Raw genomic sequence first — 16,864 nt, 5'->3', positions numbered from 1 at the left:
ATATATATATATATATATATATATATATATATATATATATATATATATATATATATATATATATATATAAGCCACTTCTTAATGATATTGTTTTCAATGTTATAAAATCAACTTATGAAGACTTTTGTAACGAAGAATTATTATATCACTGCTTCATAAAACAGTAATAAAAGTTTTGACTCAACTATGTGGACAATTACACCATAAATTCTATTGGAAAGATAACTATAGATATTGTAATATGGATATCGCTGTTTGTAACTTTAATGATAGCTTCACAAGCCTAATAAAAATCATGCAAGTCTGTTAACTATGGGCCACAATTATTCTAATTTCTGTGCGGAGGCAGACGCGCGTTGTATCCAAGCGGCCGAGCGCTCTATGACGCACGCTGCAAGAGACTCGGCCTTAAAATCTGTATCTATGATAAGAAATAAAGAACAATGAATGTAGGAAATTTCTACGCAAAAAAAACGGATGAGGCCGACATAAATATAGAAGAAATTTGTAGTCCAAAAATTGCAAACTAAAGATAAATTTGCGATTTTATTATTTTATAAGCAAAATATTAGTAACCGAAACTTTAAACACGATTTTGAAATCACTTAAATGACATTTTTACAATCGATGTTCTCCATAACTTTTGCAACTTTTGTCCGATTCACTTGCAATTTGTATAGTATACATGTATTCTCTGTATGTGTATGTATTCTCTGTTGTATAATATAAAGAAATTTCGCGATATATTAAACGACAAGTAAACGATGTGTATCTCAAATCGGTCGAGCACAAAACGAGATAATTTATTTAAAAGGTTAGATCATCTTTCAGACCTAAAAATGATACTTGACTTTGGCAATTTTTTGTAGAAATCAAGTGACTTAATTGAAAACTGTTTATGAAGGCTATACTCATTATTTTTCTTACAATTTACATTTTTATACTGCAATTTGAGGGATAAAACGCGATTTTTATTTTCACATGTTCACTATTTCTACAAAACTCAATATTTTTTAAAAATTCAATGTATTTTTTTAGTTTTTGATGTGTAGATAATGAAAAATTTTAGTATTCTATTCTAGTCAATTGGCAATTATTTCATGTAGCAGCAATGGAAAACATTGCAGGAATGCCCATCTGAAATAGAGATTTGGTAATGCAATTTTAGCGCCACCATTTTGTATATACACGGCAACAAATTTATTTTTCGCTACTTTAAGCTTGAATATAGCCTTTATGAACAGTTTTCAATTAAGTCACTTGCTTTCCACAAAAAATTGCCAAAATCAAGTATCATTTTTAGGTCTAAAATAATGATTTAAATCTTTAAGTAGATTATCTCATTTTGTGCTCGACCGATTTGAGATGCACATCGTTTACTCGTCGTTTACTCTCTTTAGGGGTTATATATATACCTTTTGCAACGGCGGTGACTATCATCAATGTAACTTATTGTATATGTAAACAGGGACATCCAATCCGATGTCACGCATGACCGCTTTTAATGTAGTTCACGTTAAATTAACAGACAGTTATTGAAATTGAAATTGCATATCAGCTTGGAGGTAGCAGCACACCGTTTATCTATGGAGACAGCAAAATACGTGTGTACCGCACACACTGACATAATTGTATCTCAATACAGGCAAAAATAAAGAACAACAAATGTAGGAAATTTCTATTTCAATATCAGAAAGCAAAAATTCGCGCGCAACGTAAACGACATTGCGCAAAAAAGAAATTTTTAACGTTTTAAAGTTGCCTCCGTAAAATAATACGTAAAGTAATAGTCGCATTATTATACCTAAACGTTCACGGACGTGTACGACGTTAGCATGACCTGACAGTTAGCATTGAATTTTCGCAGCGATCTTGTCCTACTTGCCAGTAGAGCATCTTGGTTCACTTGAGTGTAGATAATTAGACTGTAGGTAATTAAATGTGATAGAGCATAAAATGCCCGTTCCGATTGAATACTACAAACTTAACGCTCGTTCCTTTCCACTACAAAGCGTGAGAACACCTTTCTTTCCTGCATACCCGACCGAACAGAGTGCAATGCCACATTATTATCTCGCGACTGCGCTTTCTCAGATATTAAATCTGTTTTATATCTTGCACTCTTTTACACTTCCTTACTGAAGTGAAAAGAATGAACTTACCGAGACATTAATGGAAACGAATAATTTCCAAGTACAATTCAATACATATTAAAAGACATTCTTTTGTGCTCCATTTAATTATCTCGATATATCGAAGTTATATATCGATGTTAAACACATCTATATTTTACGTATTTTTAATTAGATCATGAGCAAAATGAAAGCACATTTATTATTTTAAAACAAGTAGCTTGTTTTAATTACTGCGACAATAATAATGTCAGAAACTGACCCAAACAACTAATTCCGCGGCTCTATCCAATATTACCCCGCGTCATACAAACAAGACAAAATTCGAAGAGAAAGTTTTAGCGTTATATTTTCTTTTTCTCTGATTTTAGGAAGAAGAAGGAACACCTATGAAATTTCCGAATAATTAGAGATAGCTTCTTCTCGTATCTGGGAGAGTTATTTAATGAAACACACAAGAATTACAAAACTTTACACAAACTTTTATTATGACCGATATTTTACAACATGCGACAGCACAGCTACGCGATTAATTAGTGTTCGTATGTGTGTTTGTGTTGTATATATTCGTTGTGTTGTGTGTGTGTGTGTTTACATCGTTGTGTGTGTGTGTGTTTACATCGTTGCTTAAGGCATAGCATAATATACCCTCGTATAACGTCTTAAATAGAGATGTAAGTTAGTAGGTGGTCATAGGTTAAAAGAAATGAAATTTGAGCAGATGTATATGGGATTTATTTTCCTCGCATGGAGCTTCTTCAGCAATGCGGGCAGCGTATCATACCAAAAACGTCACACTTGGCGCACTTTAGGGCGACGAATTCCACTGTAAACTCGTTGCGATGCACGGACCTTTTGCTACCGTGACAGACAGGACACAGCAGCCGCTGGAATCCGCCGCAGTAGGTACAAACAACGCACGCGTCCTTGCACTGAAACGTAAGTGTTTCGTAATGATGAATTATGAAAGTGTCGTAGAGTAACAATTAGTAACGAAAAAATTGAGTGAGTTGCGTGGTCGAACGGAAAATTTCCGTCAAATTTCGGAATTCTCTTCCGTACGCAGGTAGGTTAAATCTATCGACAATTGTGTAACAGCGTTACATCATTGCCGTATCAGCATTGCGTAAATCTTTTAGAGGTGAATTAAATAAATTCCACGCGTGCACGACAACGATGTTCGCGAATAGGCTTTCCGTTCAGCCTTATTCGGCGTTACGAAACTATAGTTTTCACTTTCACTTTTACTTACTACTAACCGCGAGTTAGTAGCCGCGACTCTAGCCTACCTGAAATGTAAATCGATTTTGTAGACATACGTAACGAATTCGGGCGGAGTGTAACTACCGCGCGTTCTCTCGTGCCGAATATATTTAAACTCATTTACTCTCTTAAAGATATGCTGAAATCGATAACAAACTCGAAAAATGTCGATAACGCAGAAACGGTTGTCACTAACATAATCGCGCTATTTTTTTAGTATTTCTTGTACGTGAAGAACTTAGGTAAAAATGTGTTTTCACCTTTTGCTTTGTTTTACCATGTTCAATCTAACTACGTATGTGTAGAAATCTTTCTGCAAACTTTTCAAATATTCTTAAGCTTCTGAATTCAAATGCGAAGATATAGCAAAGTTCTTCAAAATTTTTCTATTTGGAGCATCCACATTTTCAGTACAAGTTGCGGAATTTTTAGATTAGGCAAATATTAGGCTAATTAACAGCTTGAGATTTTACATTAAAAAATTTTTTTCGTTTTCGTCATATAGCAATGTTCCTATTTATTTCTGCACGTATTTTCACGTAAAAACATTTGTAATTCTGCACAACCAATAAACTTTGCAGAAAAATGATAACATACTATCGTTAAAGTTTTCAGCATCCCATTAAGTAATGCGAGAGACATGATGTACTTGACTGTGCGAAAATAAAACGAAAAACATAAGTTGCGCGCTAAGTCAATATATAATTTATTCTTAATCCTTTCACTTGTTTAACAACATAAGTTTTACGATATATTTACTAGTATATTTCGGAATTTCGATAAAAATTCGAAAGCTGCATCGAGCTGTTAATGCACGCAGTAATCATCGGAAGTATTATTGTAATCGGTTAGGAGTTTTTCATACTTCCGTGCTTTATCTAACGAAGAAAATATTGAACACTCAAAAAAATTATTCTACGTACAAAGTGAATTTTCCTCTAACCCTATGTTCTAAAAGAAATATCTTACAGAAAACATATTCATCTTTTATTAAAGAGAACCATTCATCATCCATTTATGAGATATTATTCTAATTGTGTTCCTCTATATCTATATCTATAAGAGAAATATGTTAATTTGAAGCACAATGCCGTTTTACGTGCAGTACGAGAGACGCGAAGAATTGTTGTTTCGCTGCGTACTATCGTACGATTGGTTGAAACTAAGCGCCACGCTCAGAGCTTCCACCGTCAATTCACTGTCGACGTTTCAATCAAATCGACGTTGAAATTATCAAACCGACATCAGTTTAATATGATTTTGACGTTAATCAACGAGTCATTTTTCACTGAGTATATAGATGTCACAAAAATGAAGTCTTAAATAGCTCAGTGGGAAGAGCACACAAGCAAGCACCCCGGTCAAAGTTTCCTGATCTTTCTTTCGTGTGGATGCAATAAAATTTATTAAATCCAAAGAAACATTTTTGAGTTGAAATAATATATAAGAGAAAGTTTAGATTAAGAACAAATAGATTTGCACTGCACATTCAATATAAAATTCCTCTATCTTTGAATTATCTAAGAATTGTGTTTAAAATTATTTTTCTCTTGATTTCAAAGCAATCCTCTTGAGGCCATATACAAGAGTAAAATTCTCTAAGATTTAGAGAATTTCACTTCTATTAAAATTATTATTTTTGGGTGAATATTTGTATTAAATAAAAATACAATTGAATTGTTATCAGTGATTGTTGACGTGACCTCGAGGATCTTGTATATGTAAGAGCACCGTTGACATATGACAAAAATACTAATGACTACGTGAATATAAATTTAGTTGCAAAATAAACCTGGATCACAGTATATGTATAACCAGTAGCGTCACTTGGTGGAAACAGCGTCAAATAACATGGCGTCAAATAAAAAACAAACAACATAAATTACCCACGTAGTGCAATTAGTTACATACACGTTCTTTAAACATATACTATACGATTATAAAACATTATATACATTTAAAGAACGTATATTAAACTAACATATATTATCTGAGTAATGACTGTCTATAATAAATTGTAAATTGTAGCTTGCAAATGTTAAGAATTTAACATATACTAAGTGTATATCTTATTAATTTAAATAATTGTTATATATACAATATTGTATTAAATAAAAATTTTTCTAAATAAGCTGCAACAGCCAACATTATTATTAACTAAACGCACGAGAAAACTGCATAGTCGTATTTTGCATATCTCGTGTATATATGTGTATGTGTCTCTGTGTATATATATCACAGCAGAAATAAGAACCCTACGTGTGTTTAAGGGTCTGAAAATCGTGCTTGTTCTTTCATAATTTTTTATGACAAATTGAATGAATATTTTGACGTATATTTATACAACAAATTTGAAATGTTATTTTGACGTATATTTATACAACATATAAAGAGAAGAAAAGTATAATTTTGATGATCAAATACTCAATATAACTGTATGGTACATGCAGTTAAAATATATTTTGTTTTTCTTTTCAAGGTCGTTATTTTGCAGTAATATCTTATTCTCAGTGGTTTAATTAAACTGAATTTTAGGTAGAAAATTTCCGTAAGCTTGTCGTTATCGTAAATCACTGACAAACTCGTGAAAATATTTAATTTTAAAATATTAATTTTTTTATTATACTATAAATTTTTTTACTATAAAAGAACAGAAAATTTAATAATATTCCATTAAGATATTTGCAATTTTGTTAACTTTTACTCAATTTCTATTATAGTGCTTTACACGATAACGACGAGCTTACGGAAATTTTTTAGCTAAAATTTAGCTTAATTGAATTACCGAGAGTCAAAGATATTATTGCAAAATGATGACCTTGAAAAGAAAAACGAAATATATTTTAACTGCATACATATACTTATATTGAATATTTGATCATAAAAAATATATTTATCTTCTCTTTATATGTTGTATAAATACACGTCAAAATAACACTTTCGCATATTCTTTCAGTTTGTCATAAAACATTGTGAAAAATCAAGCACAATTTTTAGACAATCTGACTCTCCACTCCCCTTAATAAGATCAACAGTTTGTAAAGATTTCAGTTTATCTAATGAAAGGTTAAATCGGTTCAGCCGTTTTATTGAGAACATTGTAAAACGATTAATATATTAATATTTTAAATAATAAAACATTAAATAAATACAGCCTTCCTATTATGCATTATTCTATTATACAGTATCCTATTTATCCTATTTATACAGTATTAGAAAATCTAAAGTAAAAGCTTAAAAGAACCACTAATTTAATTTTAATAAAACTTAATCTTCCCCCTTTCCGCTCAAATCCACATACACAACTATCTCCCCCACAAACACATAGATACACAATCCTTTTTATTTTACTCTTTAAATACAAATACTCTTTTCGTTTTATTAGATGTATTTTTGTGGTAGTTCTTTTAAAATCTCACTTTATGTAATCTACCAAAGTCCTCCCGTCTCCATATACACAGTTGTTTACACCTCTTTCCTTACGCACACACATATACAAAACACCTTTCTTTCTCCTTTCTCTAAAACCTCCAGAAATACGTTTTATAATAGCTTCATACATCAACAAAATTTTTATACATTATGTTCTTGCTGAATTTTTAAGAAGTTCCTGAAACACTAGAAACTTTTTAATAGCTTTATCATATTCAAGAGATCAGAAACTATAAAATTATAATTATACTATTTTGTTTATTACATCCTTTTGAAAAAAATTGGTCTTTTTTACATGCTTCTTTATGCAACTCTGAAACTTAGCTCTATTTATTATATTTTATTTAAGATATGTCAAAAATTGGAGATTTACTATTTCCAGTGGGGATATGTATGACGAAGAATAATTTAAACCAATTTGATACTTTTATTTAGAATAGATATGTGTCGATAACCCAATGAGAAAAGTAAGATATGACGCCCGCGAAAGTTATTAAAATATGAGAAAATTTTTATTCAAAATTATATTGTTGTAAATATTTATTGTTGTATTGTTGTAAATATTTATTCAAAATTGTATTGTTGTATTTTTGTTGTATTGTTGATGATGAGTAGAAAAAAAATAAAACAATGTTCTTCGTAGTTTTTTATCTATCTGAATACAATAATTTTCATTAATAATGTTGTTAAAATAAGTCTCAACTAAAAGTGATAGGGAATAGATACTCTATTAGCTGCCACACCAAAGATATGAAAAGATATATCTTGTGAAAAAATATCTAAGAGCATCCAATTATGTTGGAAATCTTAATTATAAAATTATAAATTATAATATTCATCCTTTCAATAGCCAAACATTGCCAAATTTTACCTTTCGAAAAAGTAATAATTATAAGAAATATTTTCAATAGAATAGAAATATAAGTGAAATTTTAAAGCAATATGCGGAAAATGACGTTTAAATGTAACATATTAAATGTATAAGCAACTATGGTTAAAGATGAAAGCTTCATTGAATAATTTCAAGATGAACGAATAACGTTTCATTAGTAATTTCGAAATTATGGAACTGTTGATATTTGAGTGATGATAATGAAAAGAATATTAATAAAAATATAAAATAATCGACTTAAAAAACTTCTATTTATACATTTTATAACAGTTTTTTATCAATACAGAAATCGCGATTTAATTTTTTTGTTGATATCCATTGATTCAAACATTTCAATCTACTGTGCGACGGTTAAAGAGAAAGAAAAAGGGGGGGGGGAGGGGTACGCATTTCCAGATAAAAGTGAAAGGACTGTGTGCAACCTTGCGTTCACAACTGCTTATATTGTGTGTACAAGCACGTTTCAACACACAATCCGCCATTCTATCTATCTTAGATAGCCGATTCCGCGCGAAACTAACGCGTCACAAGTATGCCACGCGATTACGCGAAGTATTCAACTCTTAATAATATGCTCGCAATACGCGCAAAATTCTGCACAAAATCGTCTTATTCTCGTCTTATTCTCGTTTTTATTTCCGTTTCAAGAGAGCCAACTAATAAGATGACTACTATTAGTCGCTTGCTACAAGATTGAAAAGAAGTTAACAACAATGAGCTTGGATATTGAAGTTTCAACTTAATCACCTAAAATTGCATCTCGTTACAAAGTACTTTCCATAAAATTACGTAAGAATATTTTTTAATTAATTTGAATCTAAGTTAAAAGAATTTTCACGAGTAAACTTCGATTATCTCATTTAGTAGTAGTATCTAGAAGTAGAGGTTCTACGATTTTTTCTCATTTAGAAAATAAGACAGAAACTCATTTTATTATTAATTTAAAATAAGAAAGAAATTTATTACATAAATTTCGATTTTGAATGGTTTTTCGACTTTGAGTGGTTTTATTGATTATATTGATATAGTTACGAAACTTTACGCGAATTCATGAACTGATGCTTGCAATTATTAAAGAGATGTCATATTTAAAAATCGTATCGTCAAAATACTGACTTCTCTCTACAAAATTTATCTTGTATTGATTGCACAAAATTACAAATGCTTTTATACAGGGTGTCCCAGATCACCATTCTTAAACTTCGCGAAAGTATAGAACAGATTGAGATGAACATATAGAGTGGAATTTATAAACATTACTTGAGACCTGTCTTAAGCACAGTCTTTTTCAAGATCAGCTTAACACTCAAGATCGTCTTATAATAGTCTTACATGCATAGTTAAATCTTGAAAACTCGAGTTTGAGCTTAAGCTTGTCTTAAGAAAGCTTATACTTAAGCTTCCAACTTCGGAACTATTCGGGATTTTTAACTGTATGACCAATGATATTGAAGTTCTACAAGTATATAAATACGTAACGCGCGCGGAGTTTAAATGATATTTTATGTATATCGAAAACTCTTTGATAAAAAGATATAATTATATCTGATTCAAAAATCAAACAATAATTATCTTATTACTACTTAAAAAAACGTGGTTAAATTAAGTTAAATTTATCATTTTATACAAATTATAAAATGACTATCTATAAATTATAATAAAAGAATGTATAAATGTAATTATATATATATATATATATATAGTTTCTATAATGCAATAAATTATTTCAAAACAAGTGTTAAAACATATTAAAAATATTTAGTCAATATGAAATTAATATTTGCAAACGAAAAGATTAAATTAAATGCAAATTAAATAAAACGAATATCAGTCGAGTAAAAGTAGAATCGCAATAAACATTTAGGAACAATGGCATTGTACCAATGTTATAATTTCTCACAGAACAATGTAATGGTAACATAATACGTGTGGTACATAACATTATATTGTTTTGTAGAAAAATTATAACACTGATGTAATGTTACAGTCCCTCGTTGTTTACAGCGAATTTATTTAAGTCCGATCTAATCTATTTCACTTGTCAAATGCGATAAACGTCTATAAAAGTGCGTTCAGAAAACTGTCTTGAATGTACAATCTTTCCTGTTTTGTGTTTGAATGAGAAAGAAAGTGGAATGAGAATTGGAGAGTAAGCATATCCAGGTGAATGTCCAAACACATCTTGCTATATTTTTTATTTCATGACCGCCTCAAGTCGACAATGTATTAGACTTGGATAAAATTGGCTTAAGATGTAGCTTAAACAGTTACTGTGCATCTCATCGTATCAAGTAGTACTTAAGATTAGACTATGACATGGTGTTTACTTAATTAAGCATGGACTTAAGATTCAGCTTGAAATTCAATCTCAAGTAATGTTTATAAATTACTCGTGGTTTTGAGCATTAGCTTAAATCGGTTTTGAAACTCAAGACATGTCTATGAATTCCGCCCATAAAAGTTCAATGTTTATAATAAATCCCGAGATATTAATTAGAGAAGATTAGTGAATGATCACGCGTGATATGGTAAATGAGTTGTAGTGGCGATATATGCTGTAGTGTGCTTCTACATTAGGTCGAATGAAACAAAAAATCCTTTAACATTTGCAAGTAACTACGTGTATTTTTAATTATTCATGAAAAAAAATTATTACATGATTACGCGTGGTAATGCAGAAATTTTTGTTAATTAATATCTAAAAATTTACGTAGTCACCTGCAAAATAATAGAAGACTTTTTTGTTCAGTTTGATCTGATGTATAAATATACAATGTAGACGCTATAAATATACAATGGTAGACGCTATATAATGGTAGGGCGCTACTACAGTTCATCTACAGCTCCATATCGCGCACATGATCATTCATCAATCTTCTTTAATTAATATCTTGAGATTTATTACAAATATCGCAAAATGGTAAGGGACTTTCATGTTTACTTCAATCTGTTCTACGCTCTCGCGAAGTGTGAGAATGGTGATCTAAGACACTCTGTATAATAAAAGTATGCACAAAAATTAGTTAGTACATTTCTCAATATTTAATGAAAATAATAAAAATAAAAAGTTTCAAAATATACGTTTCGAACTCTCAGTTAGTGTAAATTTGCCGGATATAAAAATTTTACAATTTGTGCATACTGAAACTATGATTTCTACGCTCAAGAAAATTTTAAAATTGTTTCTGTATCTCTAAAATTGAAGTTAGAAGATTAGGAGGATGTCGGAGAGCCACGACGACTAGTTTTTGTTGTTTGCAAATTTTTTTATTTGGCTTCACGAAATTGCAAGTCCTTATACAGGGTGAGTATATATATTAAGGCATAGCATTGCCGTTATAAAAAATGTAAAAATATTTTTGTAACTACCTAAAAAGTTTTTGTAAGTTTTATATGATGTCTGTACCTAACTATTTTATTTTCGCTTTATGTAAAAAAAATTTAGTATTTATATACATAAAATAAAAATAGAATATCATGCTAACAACTTGCAAGAATATCATAAGACTACTAGAATACACTAAATTTTAAAAAAACTTGCAAACTGTGATTTGACTCCATATATGCCAGCGTATATCTAGTAAATTGTGTAAAGAAAGACAGTACACACGCGCGCGCGCACATACATACGCACACGCATACGCACACGCATACTAGTTCCCGAATAATCCGTTAAAAGCGTTAATGCTATCTGTTTGACTATATGCAAATGAATCGAATTTGTACATACATCTAGTAGACGTATGTATGTGAACACGTACATTAACATAAAGTCATATAAAAATCGTAGTTACTACTACGCCTCTAACTCAATATTAGCGAACTGCCTATAGCACACTGATCTTTTCTACCTAAACTTTTCGTTTTCTCACGGCACTCCAACATCCTCTTAAAAATATACGAAAAGTGTGCAAAAAGATTTCTTTCTATTTTCTACTAAGCATAATAAATCAAAATAGTACAAATTTTTATATAAAATTTATATATACAAGAAAACCGAAAAAAGTAAAGTGATCGTGTTTGTGCTGATCTGACATTTTGGTAATTGCCTCTACGTTATCAACATTTTTGGAGCTCATCAACCACTTTGGCATTTCCTTAAGGTAATTGTGTCGCGACAATAATCATCAAGAATTTAGTAATCTAATAAAAAGAAAAAGTTCTCATTCTCTTTACTAGACCACAAACTGTTATCAGTGAAATATATCCAACTTTTACGTACAAATTTGTATTACATAGCTAAAGTGCATGCGTCAAATAAGCTGACAAGGAGAACGCGACTTCCTATACTAATATTTTTTATAATTGCTACTCATAAACATTTACATCAAATTGAGTCATATTTCAACTATATTGTCAATTTTTAGCTATAAATGTCAATAATAACCTCATATATTCATATATACGTACACTATCATGCCAACCAATTGCTAAGTAACTGATTGTGCGAACTTATTTGATGTATGTGCAAAACAGCATTTTTAGTACATATTTTTAAAAGACACAAATATAGAAAGTGTACCGGTATAAAGAAAGTGCGCAGTATATTATATATAAATCTGTAGTTGCTATCGCAAACTTTTGATTGAGATTGTGTCTATTATACACATAAAAGAATTATACATGCTAGATGATGCTAATATACGTTAATTATAGTAACTTTGCATCTGTCAGATTTTTTTCTAACTTATTCCTTCTTTAACCTATTTCTGTTAGAGCAACTTTTAACACTATCGTTACATCTTCATTGCTAAAATTCTGATGTTAAATCTATAGAATTAAAATAAATTGGGTATATATTATTTACTTTAAACGATTATACATCTCTGAAAACAAATAATCAATTATTTTGATATTTTTATATAACATCGGCATTAGTCTTTAATATTATAAGATAATATTATTTTTCATTAACACTTCATACATTAATGTATGGATAAGATATTAAAAATAGAATTTAAGTATAGTAAGCTAATTTCAAAAAATACCAGAAACGTCAACTTCAGTTACAAATATCTTAGTTCCCGAATGGTCAATCTTTTTCTATTCTCTATTAAAACGTCCATTGGGACGTTTAGGGATTTTTTCTAATTGTGCACACAAAAGTTAAGAAGATTAAATTATATTCTAATGTATCTATGTAGTGCAAATTTCAAATAAATTTCCTTAGAACTTATTTTATGATACAACCATCTTAAAAGTAACGATCAGTCTTAAGTAACGATTATGTCTTTTATATGTCTTTTATACGTTAGCGAATTGACAAATTGCCTGTAAAATGCGTTCTTCGCGCATCAATCGTGTAACGGCGATCGATAATCTACGATAATAAATTACTAATTACTCGCTCGAACGCAAATGGAACACTTAGTTGCAAAATAATTTAGACACAATGAAATTTTACTGAACTGTCAGAATTGAGAAAATCATTACTTCCGTAATAATTATATCATTAATATATATTATTATTATATATTTATTATTTCTAATTATATAAATTATATTACTACTACATAAGCAATCAATAATGGCTCTCAATTTTGACAGTTTGGTAACTTTCAACTTCATTGTGTCTAAACCTTTCTGCAACCGACTATACATCCGTGTTGAGCGGGGAAACTCGCGAGGCGAAGAGGATATCGAGGATACGCTATAATCTACGACGGTAAAATAAACTCACCTGGTAAGGTTCCAGTATGCGGCGTAGCTCTCCCGACTCGTTAAGCCGCTCGACTGTGTCGACACCCTGTAACGAGTAAGAAAAAAAAATGTGAAACGCAGGCATTTAATAGCACGACATTTAAACCGTTCAAGTTGTTCGACGCTTTCTTTCCGCCTCGCTCATTTCATCTAACACCGGTCACCTAACACTCAAGCATGCCATAAGCAGAACTTCTCTGGTATGTCAGGCACGTTAAAAAGTTCCAATCTGCTTATTTCTGTCGAAGACAATTGGCACTGCAGCTCGTCACACACGACGATGTAACGTTCTCGGCCTGTCATCGTAGAATGCGGCTATACAAAAGAATCTTATCTTGTGCTTCCTGATCTTCTTTGCGAATGTACATAAATAGCTGTGCGCATCGACTGTAATAGCTGCATCGTACATTTTCATACCACTATTAATGAGACTCTTAATGAAGTACCAGATATCTCGTTTGCAGGTTTGAAGTGCCTCTGATTTATTCAAGAAAGAAATGTAGCTCCTTCTTCCGTTTCAATCGTAAAAATTAGTACCTTATAGATAGCTTAATTATACTGCGATATTTGAATGGAAGATTCAAAATCGAACAAATATCTCGCGAATTCGTGAACAAGAAAGGTGGCAATAATGCTGAGAACGCTCGTTTGTCCGCAGACGCGCGCATGTCTCTTGTAACTTTATATATGATGTAACGTGATACAAGTTTTACCTTGTGATTGTAGTTATGACCGGTGTACTCCTTTCACCAAACACGACGCAATTTGTTGAGCTGTCAAACGTACGACGATAAGCGAGAAACAAGGTCGAGATGACGAGCACACGGAGTAACGCGACGAAAAGGTGTGAGAACGCTTCGTCGATTTTCGGCGCTGTTCGGCTATTTTGTGCAAAATAATTGCATGACGCGGTAAGATAGGAATGCAGTTCGGGTAGGTTTGCGTGTGTACACTTGTGTGCTAGACACGAGCGTCCATAAGGCAGTGTAACGCAGGCAATCTCACCTCGCGTTCTCTCCGACGGCCTTGGATCAAATAGCTTGACATTTCACTTACGCATATATCTATTCTTCCAACTATCGATTGGTAGAAGTAACTCTCGAGAAACTAATAACGCGGCAGAGACCAGGAAATCAAATAACAGTACGATCGACTTTATGAGCTCAATTTAGATTATTTATTTAATATATAAGTATTTTTTGTCAGGAAAATTGATATTAAGTTTTTAATATAAGCAAGAAATTCAATATCATGGTTTTAATAAAATTATGTTACATCACGATTTAATGTAAATAAAATATGTATATATATCTGTTTATAAAGATAGATTGCTATTATAAACAGATTTTATAAAAAAACGGAACTAAGTTTTAAATTGAAAATATTATTCAAAATCAACATATTTATGATGTCAAATGTAACACAAAAACTAGGTGTACAAATGAATAATAATATTTTATTACTATATAAAATAATATAAATATGTTATTTTTACTTTGAAAAATACATTATATTTTTTTATTACGTTATTTTTAAGATGCTGTAAATAAATTGATCTGAGATGTTTTAAATTGTGTGCTATTTAATTAATTAAATTGATATCGCCTTTAGGAAATTTGCTTATTACAAACGAGATCGAACTCGAGAATTTTAAAAGTCGCCTACTCCTTATATATCTACTATATACTACTTCTTCTCTAACTTCATTCATCGTACGTATTATAATCAAACACACAAATAATTTGTAACACTGAAAGAGTTAATTGTAAATTGTAAGTGTAAATCGACTTATATTTACTAAATTACTTAATTATTTCCTTAATTTTTTACTTAGCATAATGAATGTTTATCTACTTTGTAAATGTTGAGCCATTTTTTTAACATTCTGTATATGCTGAATATTGATTTAACACAAAATATCTGGATAACTCAGACATAATATATTGAATTAACATACGAGCATATTGAAAATTTAACACAAAAATTTAAACAAAAACTGATTTTAATACAAATACAAAATTATGCAGTAAATTGTGCAGTAAATATTTAATATAAATGCAAAGTAATCCGTTTATTTTTATATAGAATAACATGAAACTTCTTTTTTTCTTTTTTAAATTAAAAGAAATAAAAGTTTGATTATACTTCGTAAAAACTTCTTTGTATGTATTATAATAATCGACGACACATTGAAATAAAAAACGGTCTAATTAATTTTTCCATCATATATGTACACGTATATGATATTTACGATTTCATCAAAGTATATTACTGAGATTACTTGGAGAGCGTGTAAACACAATTAAAGCATGTAATAATCCACGACACATTGAAATAAAAAACGGTCTAATTAATTTTTCCATCATATATATACACGTATATGATATTTACGATTTCATCAAAGTATATTACTGAGATCACTTGGAGAGCGTGTAAACACAATTAAAGCATGTAATTACGAGGATCTTTACTACGTTGCAGTAAAATACTTTTATGAAAACGTATATATCTCGCATGTATTGCGCGACAAGCCTTTATTACTCTTATTGTGAATAAGTGTGTTTGCATCGTATATATTGTATGTAGATATTAGTTTTGGTAAGCACAATCTGATTAGGTACTTTTCTTAAAACATTTGATCTTTTTCATTTTTATTGAGAATGTTGATTACTATTATAAATATAAATATTTTATTTATAAAAAAATATTTACTTATAAATATTTATTTATACTTTTAGCGAAAAATAAAAGTTCATACTTTTAGCGAAAGATAAATTATTGATAGTCGGTGCTCCATTTGTGGTCATTGCTCTATTTGTGATAACTTCAAGGAATCTTTCGAATTATTTAGTTTATGTTCGCGTTACGTAAGTGGCAATATTTTGTTTTTACAGCATTTCTATTAATCATGCTGCTCGCTAACGAATGTAGAATTTTCTTTCTACTTTAACTAAATATTTATAACCGAAGGTAAACGAACTGCTGCATTTTCTTGTGCAAAATATTAAGGATACGAGATGAGATAAACGTTAGAATTATTATATAAAAAACACGATTGTGAGTGAATGTTTCTATAATCGGCTTATAGAAAGTCTAAAAGTTAATCTCAATATGCATAACGACGTATTTGATTCCTATTAAGCAAAAAATAATAGGTATCGAAAACTAGATCATATATTAATATAATATATTAATATAATATAATACATTAATATATAATAATTAATATAAATCTATTTTTGGCCATAGGGTGGCCAGACCTGGTTGTTGCATTGTTCCAATTGTGGCCAACAAAAATAACGAATGTGTTTTGTGTAAAATTATAAAATTTTTAAAATTTGTAGCATTACAAAATCCATGTTCTGATTTTTACTGGCCTTCACTATCGTGCTTGAAAAATTATAAAAGTATAGTACAGCTATTTATCTGGAAACAAACTTTACAC

At 30.3% G+C, this 16,864-nt stretch overlaps 1 protein-coding gene across 5 annotated transcripts in view; it reads right to left on the bottom strand.

Annotated features, from left to right (window-relative positions):
- Positions 1 to 2,593: 2,593 nt before the first annotated feature.
- Positions 2,594 to 16,864, bottom strand: part of LOC116841600 (glutaredoxin domain-containing cysteine-rich protein CG31559-like) — a 69,732-nt gene continuing 55,461 nt past the window's right edge. For 4 of the 5 annotated variants that reach the window (XM_032809735.1, XM_032809743.1, XM_032809725.1 and 1 more), the window contains exons 4-5: positions 13,400 to 13,465; positions 2,891 to 3,064 (exon numbers count right to left, since the gene is read on the bottom strand). In XM_032809735.1, the coding sequence (XP_032665626.1) occupies positions 2,891 to 3,064; positions 13,400 to 13,465 (240 nt within the window). Of the gene's footprint in view, positions 3,065 to 13,399; positions 13,466 to 16,864 lie in introns of all 5 variants that reach the window. The other variant, XM_032809750.1, reaches the window with a different exon arrangement.

Source organism: Odontomachus brunneus, unplaced genomic scaffold, assembly GCF_010583005.1.
Source record: "Odontomachus brunneus isolate Ranch 3 - 2012 unplaced genomic scaffold, Obru_v1 Obru_scaffold_002, whole genome shotgun sequence".
NCBI classification, from domain to species: domain Eukaryota; kingdom Metazoa; phylum Arthropoda; class Insecta; order Hymenoptera; family Formicidae; genus Odontomachus; species Odontomachus brunneus.
The sequence above is the reverse complement of the archived record's forward strand: the minus strand, read 5'-3'. Positions and strand labels throughout refer to the sequence as shown.